General features: G+C 49.7%; 1 protein-coding gene across 3 annotated transcripts in view; it reads left to right on the forward strand.

The window, feature by feature from the left end:
* The first annotated feature begins 23 nt into the window (after nt 1-23).
* Nucleotides 24-26988, forward strand: part of YPEL2 (yippee like 2) — a 57120-nt gene continuing 30155 nt past the window's right edge. The window contains exons 1-2 of one of the 3 annotated variants that reach the window (XM_053911969.2): nt 24-175; nt 18546-18859. In XM_053911969.2, the coding sequence (XP_053767944.1) occupies nt 18743-18859 (117 nt within the window). In that variant the 5' untranslated portion in view covers nt 24-175; nt 18546-18742. Of the gene's footprint in view, nt 176-234; nt 402-731; nt 1072-18545; nt 18860-26988 lie in introns of those variants that run through there. The other 2 variants (XM_053911970.2, XM_024572914.3) reach the window with 2 other exon arrangements.

Consider the following 26988-nt stretch of genomic DNA (forward strand, 5'->3'; position numbering starts at 1 on the left):
CAGGGCAGCCCCCGGCCCGGCCCGGAGGGATGCGGAGTGGCGGCGGCGGCCGCGGCGGAGACTGTGGCTTTAAGAGCGCTCCCGGAGCCCGGGATCCGGCCGGGCGGTTCTTTGCTGCGGCGCATCCCCACGGAGCCGAGCCCGGCGCTGGCCAGACGGGGCAGCCTGCGGCCGGGTAAGCGAACCCCGAGTGCAGAGCGGCCGGGCGCACGGGGCGCGGGGAGCGCTGTCAGCGCGAGCGCCGGGCACCCAGCGCGGGCACCGGTCCCGCGGCCCCTCCGGGCCGACCCTGCGGAGCGCGGCGCCCTCTGCCCAGCACCCCCAAGGCGGGATCCGGCGTGGGGTCTCCATGGGGCCGCGGGAGCAGGAGGCGGGGAGCTGGCCACCGGGCCACGTGACCGGTTTGTTTACAAACACTGGCGGCCCCGCGGCGGCCGCGCGGGAACCGAGGTGGCACGGGGTCCTCAGCTCCGGGTCCGGAAGCTGCTCGAGGGGCCGGGCGAGTCTGGGGTGCGCGGTTCGGCCAGGGGTACCTGGAGACCCGGTCGCTGCTTCTTCCTTAGCGGAGCTCCGTGCGATCGCACTCCGTGGGGGCCCGAGTGGGGGCTTCGGACGTTTTCCGTCTCGTGGACGTGGGCTGTTTGCTGGGGACGGTTGGTCCTGGAGCGCCGCCCTTGGGGCCCCCGCCTGCGGGGCGCTGGCCGCGCTCGAAACTGCTGGGAGCGCTCGGCGGCCCCGGGCCGAGGTGACCGCAGCCGAGTTCCTGCCTGGCCGCTTCCCGGCGCCTCCCTGGTGGCCTTGCCAAGGGAGTGGGCGCGAATGCGCTCCTGCCCAACGGAATGCAGGGTCCTCCGCGGCGAGTACTTCCCAGGAACTGGCGCTGAGCCGCAGCCCCGGCCTCCGCCTGCTGCAAGTTCACCCTCCGTGGCTGCTGACCTCTTCTGGGTGTCTGCCCAAGTGGTGGCTTTTCTCCCGTTGGGGGCTGGGGGCAACCACCTGTTCTTTTGGACCCATCCCAGGAGACTGCTACCTCCAACTTCGCTCTCAGTTTACAATTGCTTAAAAAGCCAAGTGAGTGAGTGTCCTCCGTGTTCCAGTCCTGCATGCAGCTGATCCTCCCACAGTGTCCCTGCTGTGAGCGGCACGTGAAACTGCTTCTGGGCTTTGCTGAGGCTTTTGCTTTCTGGCCTCCTGGTCGATTTGCTGTCCTGGAGTCTTGAGGCTGTTTTGAGTGACTGATGCTGCTTGTGAGTCTAAAGGGTAACAACACAGCTAGCTACCTATCCTTTTCCCCTGCTTTTTCTCCCTTTTTCCTCTCTTCTGGTCCAATAAGATGTGCAAGACAGGGCTTCCTGTCCTAGAGCACTGGGCAAGAAGAGGAACTGCTACCCTGGACCTCATTTGCTCACAGCACATTAGTGGTGCAAAGGAACTAGGAGGGTTGAGAAGTTAAGCAACTTGCCCGTGGTAAACATGTCTCTGGCTTGGGGTGGGACTTGACCTCACATGCTTGATGCTCTTCAGTGTTCTTGGTTCTGAGAACTTGGCCTTGTGATCGGTGGGATTGGATTCAGCCTTCCCTGGCTTTCACTGCCGCAGGACTGCACACCTGGGCTGTGAGTTCTGTCTTTCCTTCCCTCATTGCCTTCACACTTTCCAGTGATACTGAGGCTGCGTCTTGCCCTGGTGAGGAATATTTTAATTCTGTGATATTTTACAGATATTCACAATATTTTATACTGTGATATAAGTGGCTACACATTTGTTTTTTATAAACTGAGGGACAGGTCCAGCCTGAAGAGGGTCTCAAACTTCCCTTTGACACCATCCCTTGTCCTCAGCTCCATGATAAAGGGTGCCAGGTAGGAGTAGAATGGGGGGCCTTGGGCTCACCCCGGTCCTCAGTTTGGTTTTGCCTTATCAGTTTAGGATTCAATAACAGCATTTCTGGGATCTGTCTTGATATCTTGTGCTTGAACTAAAATCAAGAAGCTTCGGGTTAGTGGTGGAAAATAGAAAATCAAAGACCATGCACAAGAAATACTGTTTTCCTTCTTCCCTGTAGGAGAGTGGTTTTCAAACTTTGAGTGGGATCCACAGTGAGGGATACATTTTACATCACTGCCCAAAGGTTCACAGCTGCAGTGAGTTCCGGGAAGCAATCGCCCGTGCTACCTGCAGTGTGCTCTATTTACAACTTTTCTCTACTTAATTAAAAACAAACAAACAAGGGATGGTCATGACCCATTAATTTCTTGACCCGTGGCTCATCGTCCACAGTTGCTCTAGGGGAGAGGTCTTTGAACTTAATATGCATAAAGATGACCTTGGGAGTGTTTAAAAATGCAGTTTGTTAATCCACTCTGGAGATGTTTCTTCTCAGTGGGGCACATTTTTAATAAGTGGGCCTTGAGATTGTGATGCCGGTAGTTGATAAGAAACCCTGACCTAGTGGAATTGTGGGAAGTGAACAATGAAAGGCATTAACTTGGATACAAAGTGGGCACAGCCACACTGTGCAAACCCCGGATCACTCATCTGCTAGTCACAGTAGCCTAGGCTGTGAAAACTGTGAGGGTATATAGTGTTCGCTTTCAGCTTTCATGAAACTTGGCCACAGGAGGTAGACGCCCCTTCCCCCTAACACTGTCCCACCCCAGCCCACTTGAGGGCTGCTGTTCACTGTTTTGTGTCACTGGACATTTTTAGATGCGTGGGGTCGGGGTTCATGAGATCATGTGACATCACTGTCTTAAGGATTTTAATGGCTTTGAGTTAGTAACACAGTCATTGTGCCTGAGATATTAACAAATGGCCAGCAGAAGAGGTTGATTTTGTTTCATATCTGAGTATTCCAGGCTGTAAAGTCTGAGGGAAGGACTGGCTGATTTTATTTCTGTTTGGGGGGGCGGGGGCGGATGTCAAAGGCTCGTCTGTCAGCAGTTGTTCATAAGAGGCACAAGTTCCCTACCTCCTTGCCCACCTCGGCCCTGGGTCTCTCTCCTGTGGTTACCGCTCGCCTCCTGTCCGCACGTGGGTCTTGTCAGCCACCCCGGGTCTGACGCCGTAGCCTCTGTCTCTGCCTTCGAGCACAAACACACACACATCTGATGCATTCACATGTTAGACGTTTCCCCTCTTAGTTACTGTGTCCAAACATGTGGGTAAAAGAAATTTCCTCGAATTAAAGCTGCAATTTAGTTCCAGCACGAACTCTAAATTATCCAAATTCAGATTCAGCTATGCTCCTTTCTACCAAAGGTATGCCTTATATGGGATTCCTAACTGTAGGACTGTTGAAATTAACTTTAATAATGCTCAGTGTTGGTCAAGCAGCTCACATTTAGAATGTTTAGTTTTGAGCCTATGGAAAAAGGAAAGCCACAGAAGGATGGCAACAGGGGGATCTGCAAGGGTAGGGCAAGCGGAGGGAAGGGGGTTCAGGTGCGACTCGGAGTGAGGATGAGGATCCGTTTCCATTGCGTATGATCTTGGCATTCCCCTGGGTTCTGTGGACCAGAGCCCTGGGTGCTCTGACAGTTGCATTTCCTTAGCACAAAGGGGTATTAGCTCTGGAGAAAGAAGCATCTTTTTGAACTTTCGCCTTCAGTGATGGAAAGCCAGGGCCTGCAGGCTGCAGGCATTTTGTTAGAGTTGATAGTTTTCAGTGATATTATCCTTACCAAAGTAAAAGGTGATGGTGCTTTACTTTCTTTCCCTTTTTGAAATTTAATCTTTATTGTATTTTTGCTTTTTTACATTACCCTTTGGTTCCCTTCTGTCCCCTCTCCCCAGGAGGTACACTCCACTTTCATCCTGAAGGACCAAACCTGCCTGAATTTCCCTGGGAGCTGTGAATGTAGCCCTGGGGGCTCTAAAAGTAAATTGGATCACTCCCCTGTTTACAGTCACAACCTGGGCTCCTTTCCCCCAAGGCCCTCCCCTCTCCCCCCACTGTCCCTGCCTGACCTCCCACCAGTCCCCACCTGGTCTGCTCTGCCTCGGTCTGACCCCCTACACACCCATCTTCCTAAGGTTTCTCACACATGCAAGGTTTGTTTTTGTCTTTGGGCCTTTGCTACTGGTAGTTCCTCTTTCCACTGTGCCTTTTATCCAGAGTTTTGCACCATTGGCTTCTCTCACTTGGGTCTCAGAGATCCCCTCCCTGACCAGCTACCTAGAACAGCCCCTCCCTTCCCGGCCCTTTAGCCTCTCTCAATCCCCTTAACTGTATTTTTTTCAAAGAACTTTAAAATCATCTGGAAATGCATTGTCTCCTTGGTGGCTGGATTGGGAGTTAGAGAGCTCCTCTCGCTCACTCACTGCTGACGGGCCTGGTGTGCAGCATCAAGTATCTGGTGTCGAGTCCGTGAATGAAGGACTTAAGAGCCAAGGTTCGGTCTGTAAGAGGACAAAATAATGCTTCATTTCAAGAGAAGAAGAGCAAAAACATTTTTTCCTCCCTTTTCCTGGGGCGGGGTAGTAGTGTTCCTTTGGAATCACTTTGTTTTGGGATTTCTGCTTTTCACAGTGTTTTGATCCCTTTATGCTTTTTATAGGTCGCCGGAGTCTCTAGAAACATCCTTCTTGTTTTGTTGTTGTCCATGAATGCCTCTTTCCTCCTCGGGTTGCCTTATCGCACGCAGGCCTCGCTCTTCTGACCGGACACGGGCATTTCTCCCAGTAATCTCGGTCCAGTTCGGGAATGCTAGGAGGCACTATAAGTAGTGTTAAGCGCCTGGGATTTGGAGCCAGAAGATGCGGATAATTAGCTCTGTGATCTGGAGCGATTTGCTAAAATTCTCTAAATCTCTGTTCCTTATTTGTAAAAGGGAACTGGTAAGTTACCTACCACACAGGGTGGATGGGAGGGTTAAATGAGAGGTGCGTGGAAACCAGGCACGGAGCCTGGCACATTAGTGCTTGGTGTTGGCTGTTAGTTTCAACCCCGATATGCCCAGTGGGAGCCTCCCTCTCCGTGACTGGCGGGAATTCCCGGTCCATTGATTTGGGAACGGCCAGGAAGAAGTAAAAACTACCAAACCATTGATGTAAGAATGTGCAAACCTGTGGAAAACTTTTTACAAGGGTTCATTTGAGCCAACGTAAGGAAGATTACCTGAAGGTGGGAGGAAGCAGCGCGGAGATTGGATTGCAGGGTAGTTAACAAGACTGTGTGCCCTCTGGAGGGTGGTCGAGTCTAAGGTGCGTTACTTACATGCTCCACAGCAACGGCCAGGGCTTGCCTAAGGCAAAGAAAGACCTTTTACTAATAAAGTTTTATTGTCTGGAATGCGACTACCTACCATGACCTGTTAGGAATTTATGATGAGAGCACCCTGCGAGGTTACTTTCTTGAGAACCTTTTTCATCCACGAAATCTAAGATTAGCGTAAGTAAGTGAAGACTAAAAATGTCACTTAGAATCTATCAGAACTGGAATGGAGTTTAAAAGTGCACAACTCTAAATAAATCCCCTTATGGAAGAAGTAATATTTACAGAAGTTTTTGAATGGAAATGTTCTCTACTTGTTCCTCTGGCAGTCTTAGTTTGGTCCTTGGATTAAGGTGGGGCACCTGCAAGCTGTTTCCTCAGCCACCTCTCTCAGCCCCTCCAGAACTGTCTCACTGTGCCGCAGCTCCTGCCTGCCTTTTGTGTTCAGCTGTATGTAACTTGATACTGCATTTCTCTGTTGAAAACTTAAGCTGCAACTTAATATCCCCTTTAAAAAGTTAATTGGAGAAATTTCTTTCAGAATCAAGTTCCAGGAAAAGCTTTACCTCTTCAGAGGACCTGGACAATTGGAAATTTGTAACTGATCATGTTTCTCTTTTTGCTTTGGCTGCCAGGAAGCACAAAGCCAAATTTGTGGCTTGAATATAGTCACTGTGGGGCCCTGCCTCCTAACTTTTTCTGATGTTATCCTTGTCATTGTAATTTTAATTTTCTCATAATTTCAAGTGAATGATTTATAACTTTCTCCTAATTAAATACATGCTGGATTGGGTATTAAAATCTCCTTTAGGTGTTGCATTTTAGAGATATATACATTGAGGCTCAAACAGGCAAAGAAAAAAAAAAGGACTTAAGACACAGACCTAATTAGGGCAAAGCACAGACAATAATCCATACCTTTTGTTCCTTAGGCTGTTTCCACTCCTGTGCATTCTGGAAAAATACCAACTCCCGACCAAAACCCTAAATAATCCATAATGTCTCAATATTAGGCAGAGCCTACCTCCTCTCTGTGATGGGCCACAGGAGCACTCTGCCAGTGAGGTGCTCCTCGCCACCCCCCATTCCCGTTTCCTGGTTGAGTCAGCAATGCTGTGCTCTCCTGTCTCCTGAGCTCCAGGGCTGCCAGCCCTCCCCTGTGGGCTGGAGAATGTGGTGTGTCCAGACTTCGTGGCTTTGATGCGAAACCAGATTGCCAGCTCAGAGCAAGCATGCTCTCTGGTATCTGCAGTTCTCCTGTCTAGAAAGGAAGGAAGGCTGTTGATAATCGGAGGGCAGATGGGGGCCACTGGGGCTCCGACGAGGTCTTCTGGGTGTGAACAGTGGCCGAGTTTGGTTGGCCTGAAGAAGGAGGCTGTATTTTATCCGATATGAAATTTATTTATAGGAAATACTGATTTTGTTTTGTTTTCCCATGGTGCTCTCTCTGGCTGGGAGCACCTGGGGCAAGAGAGCGTAGGCTTGGAACACATCCTGCCTGAGTCAGGAAGATTTTGATTTCTATTTTGAGTGAGAGAAGAGGAACCTCTGGCCTGGGGCTGACTTTCAGCCTTGGAGTTTGTTTTATTTTTCTGGGTGATAATTATTCAGCAGATAGTAAGACCTTTGGGAGATAAGGCATGGCCCCGGTCCCTAAGAGCAGTTAAGGCCTATGTACTTGTTAATGCCCAGAGTACAAGGCAGAGTTGAAAGTCATCCCGGAGCCTACAGCAGGAAGGGTAGGCGTTTTGAAGACGGGGCTGTGGAGAACGAAGAGGACTCGAACATGTAGCCACACTCCAGGGAGAACAGGGCGTGCAAAGCCAACAGAGATACAAACAGAAGGGGCAGTGTGGCAGGAACGTCGAGGAGGCACGTGCGCTGCAGAAAACTGGGGTGTTGCTACAGAACCCCTAGGCCGACCAAGGTGCAAACAGTCGGAGTGTTCAGGGTGGGCAGTCAGACCGATGCAGGCATTTAATAATCAAGAGAAATGTCCCCCAGGTTTTCTTCTAATGCAGCCCATCTCACATGCGTCTGGGGTCTGGAAATCACGGAGGCAAGGTCGCTGGTCTCCCTGGCAGGAACCAGCCCCCTACTATCCTTGACCTTGGGCCTCCTTTCCCTTACTCTCTCCCATGTCCTTCTGTTTGTGTGACTCCTGTGTGTGTCACCCCATATATTCACCCCCCTTTAGCTTTACCTCTCTGGCCCCTGTCTCCTGGGGATGCCTCCCTCAGTCGGCCCACTGACAGATGGACCGTGAGGTAGAAGTGGGCTCTGTTTCAGCAGTTGTCGTGTTCATGGTATAAAGACATATTCTGTAAACACAGATAGGGGGTTCAGTGAGTTTTGCTGATGTGAGTCTTCACTTGTTTCCCTTCGGATCTGAGGGACAACGGTGTCCCCGCACAGGACTGCAGCCTTACAGCCAAGTGCCCCCTTGGCAGGGGGACACCGAACACCGCTTTTCCTTGTGCCTTGTCTGTAGATCCACCTTCCGGGCGGGTTGTTCCCTCCCCTCACTTGTCTTCTCAGGTTTCTGCAATGAGAATTTATAGCCCTGAGCGTCTGAAGATTTTGTTGTTGTTTAAAAGATTTTATTTATTTATTTTTAGAGAGAGGGAGAGAAACATCAGGAGGTTGGTTGCCTCTCACACGCCCCCAGCCAGGAACCCGGGGCCTGCATGTGCCCTGAGTGGGGATGGAGCCAGCGACCTTTGGTTTGCAGGCTGGCGCTCAGTCCACTGAGCCACACCAGCCAGGGCTGAAGATGTTTTAAGAGAACTTAACGTCCTTGTTTTGCATGTAACTACCTGACGTGGACTCTCCTTCTGGGAGGTGTTCTGCTTACTGCTCTAGAGGGCTCAAGGACCAAGGATGCACCAGTCAGACCTGGCCCTGGCTTGTCTCAGTTGAAGGATCCCCAGGTGTTGGGAAGGTGGGGTCCCAGGATTCAAATGTTGATTCTGAAACAGGTCATCGTAATAGTGCCTGCCCCACTGGTGGTTGTAAAGGTTAATTGAGATAATGCGTATCAAGCACCTGCCCCTCCTGGGCCCATAATAGGAAAGCAGTGAATTGTAGAGTCCTGGAGGCTTACTGACTGTTGTTGCAGGACCTCAGGTGCTCCTCCCTGCCGCCTCCCCTCATTTGCCAGCCTTTCAGCTGAAGGCTTTCATGAGCTCTTCGTGCCAGCCAGACTTCGGGCTCGGTCTGGGCGATGATTAACCAGTCCTGGTCTCTGGCCAGGCCTGGCTCAGTCTAGTGGGAAGACTGACCCATAAACAACCAGCTTCGTGGCTGTTTCTCAAACTGTATGGAAAAGCTGCACTGGCAATTATGCGCGGCTCCGCTTGGTGCGCCAGGCTGGAAAGGGAAGGGGTCTGTAATTCTTATTAAAATCTACCTGCCACTCCCAGAACAGGAGAAACCCAGAAATTTGCTCTAGATGTGTCTCTCCTTCAGCCCTCCTCTGTCTCCTCTTCTTCAAGAAATGGCAGCTCTAGATGGCACCTTAAGAATTCTTAGGACGAAATACCGCCCGCTTTGGCCTGGTGAAGGCTGGGACTTCAGGCATACCAGCATTCTGTTTCGAGAGGGCCCCTGCCCTTTCTTTCTCTTGAGTTTTGAGTTTAATTTCCAAATTCCAATGGCAGAAAGGCAGGGAGCCCAGCCACAGAGTCTAGAGTTTTGGATTTATTTGGAAGTCAAAGGCATGCTGACAGCCGAACAATGACCTGGTATTGGCAGATTTGGGATGCATGGTTTGTAGCTAATTGGGGCCCCAGCTGTGCCCTGGGGGAGCAGCATTAGACAGAAATGAAGGTCACACAGTGCCCAGAGTCCAAAGGACATTCATTTATTTAGTAAATAATATGTGAGTGTGTGAGACACAGATGCCAATCAAATAATTACCTCAATAAAAATAAAGCTACAACTGGGAGAAGTGCGCAGGCACGGGGAACAGGGAACCTGCCTCATTGCGGGTTGGAGGAGGCTAAGAGGGGAGAGGGTCCCTGGTGAAATAACTTCTCAAGATTGGCCATGTCTCTTACCTTGTTTTCCGAGATCTGGTTTTCTTGGTAGGTCTTCTAAATGGCTGTTTTATATTATAGTTCAACGATAGCTGTGTCTGGGGGCAAAGGAATGGATCTGATCCCTATCTGGGTCCCCACGTCACGGGAAAAGGTATTCCTTTTGTTCTGGCCCGGATGATCATCTCTGAGCATGGCCAGGTACAAAACACAGGACCGATGCTGAGGGCTGCCGTCTCGGGGGCTGGAAGGAGAGGGCAGATCTGGTCTCTCTCGCAGGTGGAGTGGAGTAGAGCCGGCTTCAGGGCCTCTGTGCTTCTCGGCCTGAACCAAGCCTGACACTTCCTTCTTCTCTAACTCAGTTGTTGAGCACAGCAGCTCAGCCTGCCCCAGGGGTTTCGTGGGGCCCACCCGGGGAGGAAGAAGGTTCCTGGGTTGGCAACCTGAGGTTTCTCTAGGGGTCTGGAAGTCAGTGCCGGCCTGGGGAGACACTGTGAAGGGCCTGGGGAGGCTGAACAGGGAGAGTTCCCACTGTCACACAACAGCTGGGTCAGGCCATCGGAGGTTCACATGTGTGGCTTACTGGAGGTGCGGCTCCGCAGCCCCGAGGTTTGGACACCTGCCGGTCTTTGTGAGTTGATGTCACAAGAGTTTGCTGCCTTTTTAACTTAGTGGAGCATAAATGGTGTGCGAATCCCAGGTCATGTCCAGAATTAGATATTTTAAATGTCCTGGATAGTGGCAAAGTAAGTAAGGAGATTTTAAAAGTATCAGCCCTAACCCTGTCGAGGTGGCTCAGTTGGTGAGAGTGTTGTCCAGATATGCCAAGGTTGTGGGTTCGATCTCCGGTCAGGGCGCATACAGGAATCCACCAATGAATGCATCAGTAAATGGAACGACACATCGATGTTTCTCTCTCTCTCCCCAATCAATCAATAAAAAATATATCAGCATTATAGGGCCACACAGTCTCATGTCGGTGGTACATGTCACGCAGTTAACACTTACCAAGACTCTCCAGTGTTCTGAACGCCAGGAGTCCTGGGGAAACCGTGGAGGGTGATAAAGACTAGACTTGGGACTTCAGGAGGTTCCCCATCTGATGGGGAGGTGGACACATGAACAGTGTGATAAAGGCCATTCCTTTTCCGCATGCTGGAGAAAGAAGGCCACCAGCTCTGCCTAGGGCCTCGGTGGAGCTGGGGTGAAGGAATGAGCAGGCATTCGCCAGCAGAGAAGATTGGTTAAGGCATTACAGAAAGGCTGAACCCACTGAGAAAAGGCAGGGAGTGAGCTTGGTCTGCTGGGAAAACAGGTTTGGAGTGAGGTGGGAAGGTGATGAGAAGATAAGCCACCAGGTTCTTGGTGCCACCTGAGGTGTTGGGCTTTGTCCTGTAGGCTGCTAGGAAACCACTGTGGACGTTTTGAAACTTGAGAGAGATGTGATCAGATTGTGTTGTATAAATAGAATTCTAGAATGGGCTGGAGAGGTAAGCGCTGAGTCAGGGAGTCTAGTTCAGAAGCGATCACAGTAGTTGAGGATGAGAGAGGACAGGGCTCGCACGGTGCTGCTGGCTGTGACTGTGAGGATGGCGATGGGAGGGTGCATTTCAGAGGCAGGACCCACGGTCTCGGGGACAGATGAAGTATGACAAAGAAGGAAGAGACAATACAGGGTGTTTTCTGCTTGGGCAGCTGGGCCTGCAGGAAGAAGAAATAGAATTGGGATGAAGGTGATGGGGGCCTGGGGAGGAGAAAGATGGTTTTGGCTTTGGGTGAGTTTCATTGAAGTGCCACCCTGGGAGCCAGATAGGGGCATCCTTTTGAAAGGGACCCAGGTTTCAGGAGCAGGAGGCAGAGGTTTGAAGACTGTAGGGTGTGAACGAGATGCAGTTGGTGAGGCACACAGAGGGAGTACCTCCAAGGAAGGGGAGGAGGGTGGAAGAAGAGCAGCCAGGGAGACCGAGGCTCAGGCAGGGAGATGGAAGAAGTGGGGAAGGGAGAGTTTTAGGGAAAAGCAGCCCATGGGAGAGCTGAATACAGCACCAGGGCCAAACTGTGTTAGCATTCAACAGTATTAATTAGTGTTTGGATGTTGCAGGCTGCCCATATTTTTGTTACTCAAAAGCTTGGTTATGATAAATTATATTCATGGAGCGTTGCCAGAAGGCTCTGTAGCTTTTCCATTCCTCCAGAGGGTTTGCATCGCTGGACCCAGCCAGACTATCAGAGAGCTATGTTCTGGGGCCACCCCGATTTGACCTGGCGTAGAATCCTTTTTACTGCATTGCCTTTTGGTGTTTGTTATGCTGTCTGTTTTCCTGGAGGGAGAGTCTTATCAGAGGGTTATATAGTAGGAATTTTTGGGATGGTCTGGGGAATCTCATCCACTGGGTTATTCATTGTCTCCTACAACCACCTGTAGGAGAATGTCTCTCAGAAAATCTGAACAGCCAAGATTCTTTTATTTTCTAGGAAATATAAACCATATAACTGCTCTTTCCCTTTTTGCCTTGGTTACTGGGGAGCTCAAAGGCAAATTTGCAATTGAAATTCAGTAAGTGTTTAGCAACTTAACAGCATGCATTTCTGTCCTAACTCCTCTTTTTTCTTTTATTCCTCCTATCCTAATTTCTTAAACTATTTTAATAGGACTGTATTGTTAATATTTCTGTGAGCCACTTTAAATCCTTTCTGGAGCTGGGAGTATAAGAAAAAGAAGGAAGACTCAGACATATAGTCTGGGCTTTTTACATTATTTTTTATTGAAATTATAGAAACAACCCAAAGAGATATCTGATCTCTTCCTAACCAGCTAGCAACAGCTATTTCTATCTAATATCTAGTAAATTGTGTGCAAGTTTCAGGATTTTCAAAGGGAACTGCCTTTTCTCTCGGCAGATGTTCAAACAGATGCAAACCTCACGTGGGGGCCTCCTGGGGCAAAGTGCTGAACTCAGGGCCATGTGGTAAATTCATTGCTGTAGTAACAGATGTTGCAGAGACACAGTCCAGCAGCCATCTCTGACTGGCCGCTGTGAGACTGGCATGTTCTGTGACTTCGCTGAAATCAAGGTTGGAACAGAACAGTGGATGGATGCTCTGCTCTGGGAGCAGGATTCAGCTGGCGGAGACATTATTACAACATGGAATCAGGACTTTAAAAGCTGAAGGAATCCTAAAGATCATGTAGGATTATCATCTGACAGATAATCCCCCTGAAACCGAGACTAGGCCCTGTGTCCGGGATAGAGATGAATGGTTGGTTTTGTGTATGAAAGAGAGTGTGGTTTCTTCAATGTCCAAGCTGCTTTTGATTATCAGCTGGGTGGATTTGAAGCACCACCTGTGTCCAGTGCTATAAAGTGTGGGTAACTGGGAAACACGATGACATTGACTTTCCTGCATGTCTTGCGCATCATCAGCTTTAATAGGCAGTTTTAATAGGAGCATTTCAGTCAAGTTCTCACTAGTACGGACAGTTCTATCCTGGGATTAGGAAAGTCAGTGCAGACTGCGGAGGTAACCTTTCCTCTGCACTAAGTGATGGAGTGGCCTGTTGTTTGGAATGACATCACAATAATATCAGATCCCCAGCTAAGCCACAAAAACCTACTTAAACCCCAGTGCACCTTTAAGTGGATTAATTTAGGTCCTAACCCTGTAACCACCATGAATCAGCCTCAGAGACAGGAACACGGCTCTGTTTGGGTTTTGTGAGTAAACAACTCCTGTGCTTTTTCATGCTTGCTGTTAGGGATGATCACAGCCAATCAAGGTTATTGAGCACTAACCGTGTGCCAGGTGCTGTGCGGAACGCTTCACTTGGATTATGTCACTCGATTCTTTTGTCTTCTCTATGAGGCAGGCTCTGTTGTTACTCCCTTTTAGGCAGCTCGCCTGATGGTGGTGCAGCAAGTGAGAAGAACCAAGACTGAATCCCGGTCCATTGGCTTTAGATCCTGGCCGCACCAGTGGGCTACACTGCCATCCACTCCTCTTATTTGGCAGCCCTGGGAGTCTGGGTCTCTCTGCTCCCTGGCCTGGGTCCAGGATTCTGGTGAGATGAGGCACGGGCACGGAGGTCAGTCCTCCTGGCCAAAGGCCCCCATAGCCACTCTGCCTCCCCATTCCAGAAGTGGCTCGTCTGTTCCCTTTCCACCACAGTCACCTGTTTCTTGCCTCCAGTCAGGGCTTCTCTCCTTCCCCACCGATGGTGGCACAGAATAGGGCCACTCAGTCTAGAGCCTACTCTCCTTAGCGCCCTCTTCAGGCTTTCTGAGAGTTCCTCCAATAAGTAAGAGATGGATAAGGGGAAAATGGTTAAACTCTAATCCACCAGCCAGCCAGCCCTCTGTCTGTCTGTTTGTCTGTCTGTGTGTGTCTCTATCTTAGACTCTGCAAATGCAAAGCATGGGTACGGATGCCAATGGCAGGTCTTTATAAGACTTAAAAATTCATCTATAGCCCGGAAGAACCATAGTTCTCGGCGTCTCAGCACAGGATCTGAGTGGGGAATATGGGGGGAGAACAGGGTTTTATGGAGCCTGTGGACCCAGAGTAACTTTGTCTCCTATTCCATTACATGGGAGAGCAGAGGGGCCTCAGTCACGTCTGCCACCTACATGGGTGCGTGGACTGGTCTTGTCAGCAGCCCACTGTGAAGCAGAAGGAGTTCAGGTCAATGATGGCCTCTACCTGTGCCCTGTGCTGCTGAGTTCAAGGGCTGCAAAGATGACTAAAACGTCCCTGCTCTTGGCGCTTACCTCTAGTGGAGGAAAGGATCACTTCAGTTTCAGGAGGGTAAGTGTTAGAGAGAGGTGGGCACAGAGGAGTGGCCCGGAAGCTCAATGATGAGGTGACATTTGGGCTCAGTCTTAACGGATTGGTAAGGGCCTGGTGAACAGTGGTGGGAAGGGTGTGTCAGGCTGAGGTAATGACATCAATGAAACTTGCAAGGGTGAAATGCAAGGGTGGTGTATTAGGAGGGACTACCAAGAGTTTGGTTGCCAACACTTAGGTTCCTGACACAGGGTTGACCCTTCAATGTCCGTTCAGTAAGAAGCATAGGTTAGGAGGTGGGAGAGAGGAGTCTCAAGTCATTTATAGGTGTCAGTGGTAGGTGGTTGTCAGCAGTAGTACACTTAGAATGTATTATATACTCAACTACATGCCAGGCACGCATGCTCAGCACTTTATGTGTATAAGCTTAGTTATCTTCACAAAAGTCCCATGAGGAAGATTTTCGTATTTCTTGGTGAGGAAAGTGAGGTCCAGAGAGGTTAAGTAACTTGTTCAAGGTCACATGGCTAGTAAACGATGGAACTGGGATTTGAAATATCCACGTCTGGTTCCAGAACCTGTCTTGTCTGTGCCCCGTATGGCCTTTCTGACGGCCCCAGGAGTGATGACGTGGTCAAATCTGCTTTTAACTAGACAGTGCTGGCTGATGTGCGGAGGGTGGACCTAAGGGGAAAGGAGGAAAGGAGGCTTAGGGGACTGCCAGGGCTGTGTGCCAGCACCGTGTATATGCACTTAACATCATCTCATGTAATCCCCGCCGCCCGGTGTGGGTTGGTATTGTTAGAGATCAGGAAGCTGAGGGTCAGAGTGGTTGAATAACTTGCCAAAAATCACTCAGCCAGAAAGGACAAGAACTGGTTTGTGATTCCAGAGCTCTCTTCTTTTCCAGGTAGTCTTTGCCTACCTGCTACCAAAGCACCCCCAGAAACGACAGCACACCTGGGGATGGCCCGGTCAGTCCTGCTGTTGGAGGGGTTGCCGCCCATAGTGAGTTCCGTCTTCCGGGTTCTGCGGCCGCATGTGTGTCCATACAGCCTAGCTTCCCCCATCACTCATCGAGTTCCTTCGTGACTTCCCAGAAGAACTCGTCCCTCTCACCCCTCTATCCTGGGGACACGCAGAAGGCTCTGGGTGGAGTCCCAGCTGCGGTGGTGGCTCCTTGGGAAGCAGGCCCGTCTGTCAGATGGGCCAGCGGTTTTCGGTGTGTGCTCCCTATGCATTTGGCACTCAGAGTGGTGTATCTGAGGTCTTTGTTTTTAATCATAATAGTTCACACATTTTCTTTCCATGCTGAGCAGCAGGAGTCAGCTGGGGGTGGTAGCAAATCTTCCTTTAATTTCCACTGTGATGGATTATCACTTCACTTAAAACGGTGTTTAATTTGTACATGTGCCCCGAGGCTTTTAAATATTGAGCTCATTTGATTGTTATTGGAAATCAATTTGGATTTCACAGTACGTTCAACGACTTGGACTTGGGAAGCACCGTGGAGCCTGCAGCCCCATTAATAGGTACCAAGTTTTAAAAATTAAAATGTGAGTCCTGTAGCCCCATGCCCTCAATTTCTCCCTTAAAAAAAAAACAAAAACACCTCACCTATTTTATCTTCCTTCCTACAAAGTGACTTAAAGAAGCAGCTTTAAAAATTTCCCCCAAGAGGGAAAAAGATGGTAACGGGATTATTTTCTCATTCCTAGCTGTCATCTGTTTTTCTTTCTCTCAGCCCACTCCTCTTCCTTCTCAAGTTCAAGGACCCTTTCTTTCTTGATCCTGCTTCACCTTGCTTCTCTCTCTTACCCCCTCATTCCTTCTAGTTTGCCCTGTACTAATTGAACAAGATTTATATTTCAGCAAGATACTTTCTTTTCTTCTTGGAAGGAGTCAGCTTTTTTTCTTTTTTTTTTTAATTATATTTTAGAGAGAGAGGAAGGGGGTGAGAGAAAGAGAGAAATATCGATTTGTTGTTCCACTTATTCAAGCATTCATTGGTTGATTCCTGTATGTGCCCTGACCGGGGATCGAACCCACAACCTTGGCCTATGGGGATAACTCTCTAACCCACTGAACTACCCAGCCAGGGCAGGGGTCAGCTTTTGGATGGTTGTGCATTCCCATGGCAGAGCGAGAAGACAGTGACTGTGGAGCAGCAAAGACTAATGCCTACTGTCTAGGCTCCCCAGGGATTTTTCTGGCCCCAGGCAGCCTGAGCTGTTGCTTATGTGGTTGCTTTTTCTCCCATCTTTTTCAGTTCAGAGCTGTGGTGTGCAGTGAATGTGCGTGCGGGGGCATGTGTTTGTATGGGGCATACATTTAATACAGACTATCTAAATGCTTGTTGCTCATGACCTAGCTTTGAATACGTTTCGGGATTCAGATCTGAAGTGGAGCAAACTAGAAACCTCTGCCTACGACCCTTTTTTGGGAGTTTCCTACGGAAAGGGAGTGAGAAGAGAAGTAATTCTCCTCTGGGGAAACACATAATTTAGAAGCCGCTGCATGTATAAGAAAACAGACACTGAGGCTGCCCTGCAAATCCAGACTGGCAGCCAGGGCTCCTTGTTTCCTTTCGTCCCTCCGTGTTTGTCTGAGACCAGAGGGGGCAGCTCTGCTGGTGCACCCCACTGGCAGACCAGGCCGTGGCCTTCAGACACGGCTGGCCTCGGGCAAACCTCCTGCTCGCTTCCCCTGCCTGTCTTTTCTCTTCCTTACCTTGCCCTCCTGCCCCTTCCTCTCCTGGAAACACTGTTCTTCCTGAGACTGGAATAGGAGTATTGGAAAGCTCAAGCATATTTCAGGAAACCAAGTACGCGGAGTTGGGTCCTTGGCTCTTTCTGCCACGTGTAATACGTCAACACTGAATAGCATCAGTCTCCCACGGGCTTGGGTTTTACCCCCTCCCTGAATGTGCCCAGGGCTCTGGATCCAAGGATCATGTGTCTTCCTGCCTCATCTCTGGTTATATCCAGGCCTAGCACTGGGTAAATCAGTTCTCACCTCCATGTTCTTCAAGTGTTTCTATAAAATTCAGTTTAACCCGATTTCACACCTTTAAAAAAAGACTGTGCAGGGAAACATTATATCTGGGCCCCTGTAGGTCTGAATTCCTTCAGCGGTTGGACATCTCACAAGTGGGGAGCCCGCTTGGCTCAGGGGTGCACGAGGGCCAGGCAGGAAGAGGGCAGTGACCACTGTTGTCCTTCAGCCTCGTGCTGGCGAGTGATGCTGGCCTCTCAGGAAGTGGAGAGTCGCAGGGCTGTAGTGGCCTTCGGTGACCGCTGTGGGGGAAGGATGTCGGCAAGGAGGCGGCTTCCCTTGGGGAGATCAGAGCCCGGGGAGGTTTAGGGGAAAGGGGGAACTATGATTTGCAGACTTTCTCTAGACATCCAGATGGATCCCAGGCATAATCCAGCAAGGATGATTGGTTTTGTTTGTCTTCCTCCCCAGTCTCTCTAAATAGTTTTATCTTCAAAGCATGACACAGGTGCTAATTAACACTCCTGCTCTCCTTGGAGGGAGGCAAGTGGGAACACCACCCCGGTAGTGAGGCCCGGGAGGAGGCAGGTAGTGAGCCTGGGAAGGCAGCGTGAGGCTTAGACTGTGGCGCCCTCAGACCTTCACTGAGACATACCCTCGGAGCCGCCGCACTGTCTCCGTGTCCTTGGTCTCCAATAGAATGGAAGAGCTGAGGTTCTGGTAGGAGGTGTTTGGTGCTGTGGGATGAGTAATGGGAGATTTGAGGGTTGAGGAAGAGTTCTGGTAAAGTTCACTGTCATTGTGAATTTTAGGTACTGAGATCTGACTATTTCATTGGTTTCATTTATTCACTTGAGTTAAAAAAAAAAAAAAAAGTACCAAGCACCTACTTTTGGGCAAGCTGTGGCAAAGGGAGTTACCTCTCTCCAAACAGCTGGCTGGCCGCAAGGGGCCTTGCTGGCTGGGAGCCTGATCCTTTGCATTCCAGTGCAGTCCACGAGCAGAGGCTGGTGCAGTTCGCTGTCTCCGCAGGTGCGGGTTTCAGGTGTTGGAGGGCTGCTGGCCTCTGGAAACAGATGAGGAATCCGTATGTGACTGTTGATGCAGCGACTCTCTAGAGGCTGAATTTCTCCTTTTACTCTAGCTGTTTGTCTGAGTTGGCTCAGGAGAGGCGAGCCGTTGGAGTCCTTTACCAGGGGCAATAGGTAGCACATCTGCAAGCCTGGCCTTTTCCAGGGCTCCCTCCAATGGTGACCATGCCAGGCTGCTGGAGTTGGTGGAGGAGGGTGCCCAGGGACTGCTGAGAGTGCTGAACCTCTGACTCCAGAAGAGCAGCAATTCTGGGATCTCCAATGGTCTCTTTTCCTTCACCAGGCATCTTGACACTGTGCAAGAAACAGAGGGTGGTCATTTTGTCCCGTAAATGGTACCCTCCTGGTGGCAGTTGGCCTCTACTTGCTTTGCAGGAAGCCCACTCCATCAGCTGATCTGTTGTTCCCCTTCTCTTGGCACTGCAGGCTGCTGAGAGCCGGCCCCAGACCTCTGCTGGAGGGCCCTTCCTCTGAAGACATCGCCAGTGTGTGGAGCCTGCCCCACACCCACCCCCTGCCAAACCACGGCCTTTACCTGTGTCTTCCGGTGTTTCCCCTGCGACCCATCCTGTGGGAGTGCCTCGTGGGCCGCCCCAGAGTTCGCCCCACGCTCCACGGCACCAATGGTGAAGATGACAAGGTCCAAGACTTTCCAGGCTTATCTGCCCTCCTGCCACCGGACCTACAGCTGCATTCACTGCAGGGCCCACTTGGCCAATCATGACGAACTCATTTCCAAGGTACACGTTCCCTGCAGGCCTTTCTCACCTTCCCTGGGGTTGAGTGGGGGGGGCACTTCTGTCCCTGAGGTTGCAAAGGTTTACAACCTCTCCCAAAGAGCCTGGGATATTTGTATTTTATCTTCTGTGCAGGGAGTGCTGGCCCACAGGGCTCTCTCATTCAACAGAGAACTGAGTTTTGTTATTTTGGAAATTAGGTGTCATCCCTGTGGGTGGCTGGCAGGCCAGAGGGGCGGGGCTGAGGTTGGCAGATGAGCACCGTCCAGAGTGCTGCTGGCCTGGATGGAGAGGTGAGGAACGTGGGTGGGGCCAGGGCATCTTGTCGCAGGGCTCTGCAGCTGAGATGAGAGGGGATGTTGTTTTCCACGCCCCTGGGAAGGTCCTGAGACTGTTGACTTGGGAGAACCAAGAGTGACTTGGCGAAGAGCTGACTCTTTGGCGTGTGGGGACGTTGGGGGCTTTTTACGTGAGGTGACACAGCATGGCATTCTATCCCAATCAGAAGAAAAAAAATGGAACCCTGTTCTCCTGAGGAGCCTTGGCAGCTGCTTTCTAAGGTAGGGGTGGGGGTGAGGGGATTATTGGTAAATAAATGAACCCAACGTCCCAGCTGCGCAATCCAGGAACTAGCTCCTTCAGGCAGTGTTCTCTGGGGAGCTGCTTCCCTCCTGGCCCTGAATCGCTGAATCCCCGGGGAGGAGAAACAGGTTTTACTAGGCTGCATGAAAAGGAGAAAGAGATCATGGGGGACTTTTCCCTTTAAAAAAAAAAAAAAAAAAAACACCCTCCTTCCTCAGAACCTGGACTACATGCCATTAAAGTGAAAAAAATAAAAAAAAGAAACAAACAAACCTTTATGTAGACCCAGACTAAGTTAAAAAAAAAAAAAAACCCGCTAGAAAAGGTGGCCTCACCTTCTCTGCCTCTCTGGCTTGGTAGCCCCAGCCAGAAAGGGGTGAAGGGTCAACAGTTCCAGAACAGCCCTGTGCAGCCAGCTGATTTGGCAGAAGGGAGGAAGGCTGCCTGAACAACCACATCTGGGTGGTGGGAATTCTTAAACCAGGATTGAGGACGGACTCCTCCTTCTAGGCCTCTTCCAGAGTCTAGGGTTACCACGGAGCTTGCACCCTGGAGCCCTCGGAGTCCTGGCACCCGGCCCACTTTCCCTTCTCTCTGCCAGTTACTCTCCTTTACGCTATTTAGGTCCTACCCAGCCCATAGCTTCCTTCTCCATCACCTAACTCATCTTGTCTCAGATTCCTTAGATCTTTGGGGAACCCCTGGAGTCTGGAAGTTTGGATGTGGGGAGGCCATGTCAGTGAGGGGAGACAGGAATCGGTCCTCTTTGCTTTGGAAGAGTGCCTGCAAGCTTGGAAAATGTGAGTTGTCCTTTTTCTGAAAACCTCCAGAGAAAGTGGAAGCCAAGACATTTTTTTAATGCCAGGAAGAAGTGCTCTGTAGCATAAGAAGTTGAGGTACCCGTAAAACTTTAGTGCCTTCTCTGTACTGAAAACTGCTCCCTCGTAAGAAGCCTTTAAGGTAGGTAATGCCAGTCATGCTTTATGTGGACGGAGAAGCTGAGCCTTATAAATGGTGTCCAAGAATTCAAATTGGAGGCTCAGAGAAGAGAGAGCAACTACTTGGAGTGTCTTCGAGGATTTCTGGAAGAGGCGGGTCATGTAAGGCGAGCAAGAGTGCATCCGTGGAAATGGTAATGGCCTTCAAAGTTACTTCTCATCTCTGGCCCGGTGTGCAGGGTCTTGGATAATCTGGCAGAGCCTGCCTTTTGAGTTAGGTCTCCTGCCAGTTCCTTGCTTTACGTTCCAACCACTTGGAACTGATATGCATAGGGGAATTTCAGGCCGCTGTGCCTCCGCCAAGAGCAGCCCTTTTTCTTCACCTTCCCGTCTCCCGGGAGCTCCACACATCCTTTCCCACCTGGGGCCATTTTCTACTCGCTTTGTGTCTCCTGGATCCAGAGGTACAAAGACCCCTGGCAAGAGCTCAGTAAACAATCAAATAAATGCATGGATAGAGCCTGAGCTTTGGGAAAAGACAGGTGATGAGCGAAAGAGACCTTGTTGGCCTCATGTCCTTTTTCCTGCCCCTTTTGGGGCAGAAAGTCTCATTCATAAATCCAGGCCCGAGTCAGCAGAGGCTTCCGTTTCATTGGCTAAGACCGGTGCACAGATGGGGTACATTAGAGCCGGATGATTTAGAGTTGGGTTAGCTGCCTGGCTGTGGGGAGGGACTGAGGGAACTGTGGCTGGCGTTGCACAAAGATCCCTTTATTCCACTGTGCAGCCACCCCCGGTGGTAAGTAATCTATAGATGCGTATGCAGGTCCGCTTAACAGAAAGACCGTTGCCCCAGCCCCCTCCCTGGAAAATGGGCCTTTCTTTCCATTTTGGTTCTCTCTTCCATTTAAGAACGTTCAGGGAGAGAATGTTTTTCCTGTTCTCCCCTCTTGACATAGTCTCCTATGTGGTTTCAGAATCCACCCAGTGGGAGTTAGGGGCTGGGAAGCAGCTAACTGGAGCAGCAGTGTAATTAAATGATACGTGGTGCTTATAATGGAGCCTTTCATCTGGAAGCTTGACATTCCATTGTTTGGTCTAAAAAAAAGCGAGTCTGCCTTTATTCTGGAGAAGGCAACACAAAGGTCCAGAGAACCGAAGCTCTGGGTATAGAGCCAGCGGAGAACCGGGACCGGAATCAGGACTTGGGGCTCCCTTCTTATCAGTGTGGCAGAGCCCACATGGAAATGTGTAGTTGTCAAGTTTTAAACAATTAGGGCCTATATTGATGTGCGGTGTAAAGAGACCAGTGTGGCTCAGTTGATTGAGTGTCATCTACAAAGTGAAAAGTCATCAGTTCAATTCCTGGTCACGGCACATGCCTGGGTTGCAGATTTGGTCGCTGGTCAAGGCGTGTTCACGAGGCAACCGATCAATGTTTCTCTCCTTCTCTTTCTCCATCCCTTCCCCTCTCTAAGAATAAATAAATAAAATCTTAAAAAAAAAAAAGAAAGAATCCTGCACCAAGGGTTCTACCTTCCCAGCTTGCTCTAGATCCCCAGAGGCCTACTTGCCTGGAATCAACTGTCCAACCTGTGATTCTCAGTTTCTCTCTGACAAAATGAGTGAGATATTTGCTGTGTCTAATGCCCAGGCACTAGCACTGGGCGCCATGGCCAGAACAGTGCTATGTAGTAGGTGTACCTTATCTGAGGCTGGGTGGGGGGAGCAGGTTTACCTCATTGGGTTGTTATGAGGCTGGATGAGATCACGGATGTGTGGGTGGTTTGCAAATCAAAGAAAGCTGTATGCAAGTTAAAGTAGTTCCTCTGCTTTTCTTGGACTTAATGTCAAAAAAGAAAAAAAAAAGAAAAAAGGAAAGGCACAGGGTGGGGTGGAAGGGATTATTCCTGTCTGACACCAAGCAAATTTAGATTAGCCAAGATAGTTTCCCTTTGGATGGAACGCAGGGCGCAGGAGCTGGATGGAGAGGAAAAGGAAACAGAAGAAATCCTCAGCACAGGTGCGCATGCCTGCAGAAAGGTACCAGCAGCATTCGCTCTGTGGAATGGTGGGGGCTGGGGGGTGGGGAGGTGTGGAACTCTGCATCGATAACAGAACTATCCGGGGAATGTGCTGAGGAGGCGCTGTGCAGCTTCTTCCTCGGGGGTGTTGCGGCCTAAGTGCCGGAGTGTCTGCGTGCAGAGGTGTTCTGGGTTGGCTCACGCTGTTGTTTCTTACGTACTGGTGCAAGCCCCAGGATAAAAATGGGCCTCGGTTATAAAATAATGTCAACTGGAACAGTTAGTTGCCCTGAGTGAGAGCAATCTAAATGCTCTTTTTAAGAGGATGATCAAAACTAGGGACAGTAAAATGACAACAAACTCAAAACTATCAACAACTGAACCAAAAACAACAACAACAAAACAAAAACAAACTAAGCAAACAAGTAGAACAGGAACAGAATCACAGAAATGGAGATCACGTGGAGGGTTATCAGTGCGGGGGGGAAGAATGGGGGAAAGGTACAGGGAATAAGAAGCATAAATGTTAGGTAGAAAATAGACAGGAGGAGGTTAAGAATAGTATGGGAGATGGAGAGGCCAAAGAATTTACATGTGTGACCCATGGACATGAACTGGGGAGTGGGGTGGAGGGGAATAAAGGGGAGAGAAAAAATGGGACAATTGTAATAATATAAGCAATGAAATATATTTTTTAAAAATGCTGTTTTTAGTGGGTACTATTATGGAAAGCTGGATCTTAACAAAGCTTTTCCCTGAAATTTTCTGTCTGTAGTTAATTACCTTTTCTCCCACGCGCCGACCCTTCCAGGCATGGTGGAATAGGCCCGTTGGGAATGGTGAGTCGGGTTAATCTACGATCCCACTCCAGGGACAGGGACTTCATTTCAAGGCGCGGGTTGCTTTAGGGCGCTGGATCGGTGGAGGGAGGGTGTTGTAGGAGGCTCTGGAGGGGGGGGTCCAGTGAAGGGGACAGGGGAAATCTTTTGCTCAGCCTCCAAAACTGTTTTTTTGCTATGTCAGATCTTCAGGTCAGTTATCTCCTGGTGTGACAAATGCAGAATTCCCAGAGGTGCAGGTCATTGAGCGCAGCCCCCCTTCACGAGGAAACAGGCTGTGGGCCACTCAGTGACCAGGCGTCCCTGCCTCACACCCTTCAGCTGCGCTCTGTGCAAACAGCTCCGGCTCCACTTGTTTTCAAGAGCTGGGCCTCCCTGTGAGGTTCCGGGCTTTTGGGAGGCAGGTTCTGTTCGTTCCCTGTGGAGTTCCATTGGGCTCCCAGCGGTGGCATTTTGGTTTTCCCTGCCTGCCCAGACATGCGATGAAGCTCTGCTGTCTACAGTCCGAGAAAGGTGGCAGGGAACAAGAGGTTCTGAAGCATTCCGGCGATCTGGTGCTGCTGTGAGGGCCCTCTCCCTCAGTTTCCCACCTCTGCTCCTGCCTGCCAGTGTTCGATACCAGCGACGCTCCAACGGACTGGTAGCCCCTAACACAGTGGCTTAGAGGTGGTGGACGCAGAGGGGGTGCCAGTGTGGAAGTATAGAAATCTGACCCGTTCTGTCTATATCAGGGATTCGTTTCTCTGAATTCCCACCGCCCACCAGCTTGTCTCTAAGGTACAGTAAAAGCAACTCTCCAAAATAGTAATGCTATTATTTATGGCTGAAAAATGTCATGTAAAAAAGTACAGGAGCAGAATTTCTCAAAATCTACTCATTTTGTTTTCCCCAGGTACCGCGGCAGATATTACGGGGTGCGTTGGAGTGCGTGGGTTGTGTTAGTGGCTGCTGTGTTGCATCCAGCAGAATAAGTCGTAAAGAACATGTACAATAAGATGTGTTACTTAGATAATTCTTGCAAATTATATTTTGAAATCTAATTTTATCAATTAAGAGATCTTTGGTATCCAGTGGATATGCCAATGATTTTACCAAAAAAACCATTTAATAAAATTAGTATTTCTATTCTAGCAAGGCAAGAAGAACCCGATTGTGTGTAGATCTATAAATAGCTATCTCATAAAAAGTGAACTTTTTGTTTCCAAAATAGCGGGACCCAGGCTTTTACCAGAGTGATCGATGAGCTTGAATAAGCAACAAAATGCTGAGAACAGCCCAGGCGATACAGTGCCTTTGTCGCTTTTGCAGTGTCTGCAAACCATTGTGAATGCTCGTCGGTGTTTCCCAAAGAGCGTTTCTGAGGTCCAGTAAAGGCAGTGTGAGAAATTACAGAAGAGTTCTGACATAAGCCAGTGAGCCCAGTGTAAAACCTCATTCCATCCACTTAGCTTCTGTAAAGAAAATCCCTTCTCCAACCTAAAATTGCTTCCTTACTGTACTTCCTCTACAATATTTGACCTTTGAAAGCCTTAACCTCCTACCTGATAAAGTCTTCATTCTGGAGAAGGGCAAAAGAGATTATCTGTCAACTGCCCAGGAAGGAGCTAGAGGTGAACCAAGTCCACACAGAAAATCTCCCAACAAAGGCACGTCATTAGATCACAGTGTTTCTGGGTGAAAAGCAACCCCTGGGAGCTTGTAAAATATAATATCTTACGGTATCTCCCCCGACCCTGGCCACAGAGACAGAGATTGAATCAGTTCGGGGTGAGATCAGCCCTAAATTAGGCTGGCATACTTTGTATGGCCTAACTGTTCTGAGATGGGACCACCGGAGCAGGGCCTCAGAGGCCTCCGTTGTGTGTGGGTGACGGCAGTGGGCACTGTGCCTAGTCTCGCTCTTTTGTCCCATTGGCTCTGGTCGGTCACTGCACACATGCTAACGATGTGCTCTGTGTGTATATGTGTGCAGCACTGTACTAGGTGTTACGATGCTGCCCTTAAGGAATTTATCCCCAAGGGACTTTAACTGTAGTTGGGGAGATAATAGGTTCACAAGTCATCCCTTCTGGAAGTTTGTATTCCCCCTTATGTTTTCATCTGAAAGCAGTTATCACAGCGTAATGACACACGTCTCCCATCAGCTTGTGAACTACGTGAGATGCTTGTGATGTCATCTTTGTGTGTCCGTATCAGCTGGCACAGCTCCGAGAGACTCGTAGATGTTTGGCGAGTATCTGACTGGGTGACTGGTACTACTGTAGGGCAGAGACACATGTCAGGGGTCCTAATTTGGGGTCCCTGGATTGGCTTCAAGGGATCCCTGATATTGGATGTTTAATTCTCTGTGCTTGTATATTTTTCTAGGGAGCGTTCCGTGGCTCTCATCAGGTTTTCAAAGGGCTTGGTGCTCAAAAACCCCTTTATGATCCATCTGTCTAGAAACAGAAGTTCTAGGAAAACTTGGTAGAAGTGACTTTGAGATGCACTCAGAAGCAACACCCTACACCAGTGGAAATGGATGGGGAGGGGCTAGAAAAAGGGCAGCCTGAACACAGTGGACGCAGGAAGTGTGCAAGAAGCAGCTATTCTTTTGGGTTAGATGGTGAGGAACAGAGTGAGGGGTTAGGTTGAAGCCAGATTGTTGGAAGAATGCAAGTTCAGACTTTATCCTGCTGGCAGCTGGGTACTGCGGAAGACTTTGAGGAAGTTCTTGCGTGACCAGAGCTTTGCTATGAGACGGTGGGTGCTGTGAGCGGTAGGTGAACTGCTGAAGAGACTAGAAATGGAGAAACGAGTGTGTATGCACCGCAGTGGTCTGAAGGTGTTCCAGGCACGCGGTAATCTTTCAGCACACGCTTGTGGACCACTGCTTGGGGGAGGAATACAAGCAGTCTATCATTTGTAACCACGAACAAGAGGAATTGAATGCGGGAAGTCACCCTCTTTGGATGAGGCAGACCTGTCTGTCCCATAGTGAGCCTGTTCTACGTGCAGATTCGAGCACGAGTAGAATTGCTCACCAACTTATCATCAAAGGAGCTGCCAGAGACCAAGTCTGGTGAATCATTTGTGTGCTGCAGACAGCAGGCAGCTGGAGCACACGCATCGGCTCAGATGTCATCCTTTCTCTGTGGTTGCTTTCGATACCAAAAGGAAATGTTGACTTGAGCTATGAGGCGTACCCTGAAAATTAACTCTGTGGTTTGCAAATGCCTGTACGGTTCCAATCGTAAGATTGGTTGGTACATCAGTGTGTCGGCATTCAGTAAGGACGCTGGTGATTGCAAGCTTGTGTTCCTAGTCAAAATCCAAAAATACCCTTTTCAACAGGGTGTCCTGTCTGGGCAGCAGGCAGTGGCTGCAGAACCTCTCCCACTGTGTTTCTGTTTACACACTGTCCTCCCTCCGTCTCCGGTAAAGCTGCACCATTGCTGGTTTGGCTGTTTGTATTTTGGGGCCTGACCAGAATCCACCGTCATACACTGCTTGTTCAGTTTAATAATATTTTTTTGCCTTTGAAACAACATGCCAGGCCCTAGTCTGGGTACTAGAAATAGGGAGATGAGGCCAACGTGATTCCTGCGTCTTTGGGGCACACGGGAATGGAAGACTGTGGAGGACAGAATGTTACAGGTGAGGTTGGGTTGGGTGCATCAAAAACACAGGATGAAAAATCTGCGTTGCTTCTATTAATTGCTATTTTTGAACATCTACAGTGTGCCGAGGGCTCCTTTACCCTTCATCAT

The sequence above is a fragment of the Desmodus rotundus genome, chromosome 9 (genome assembly GCF_022682495.2).
Source record: "Desmodus rotundus isolate HL8 chromosome 9, HLdesRot8A.1, whole genome shotgun sequence".
Taxonomy (NCBI): domain Eukaryota; kingdom Metazoa; phylum Chordata; class Mammalia; order Chiroptera; family Phyllostomidae; genus Desmodus; species Desmodus rotundus.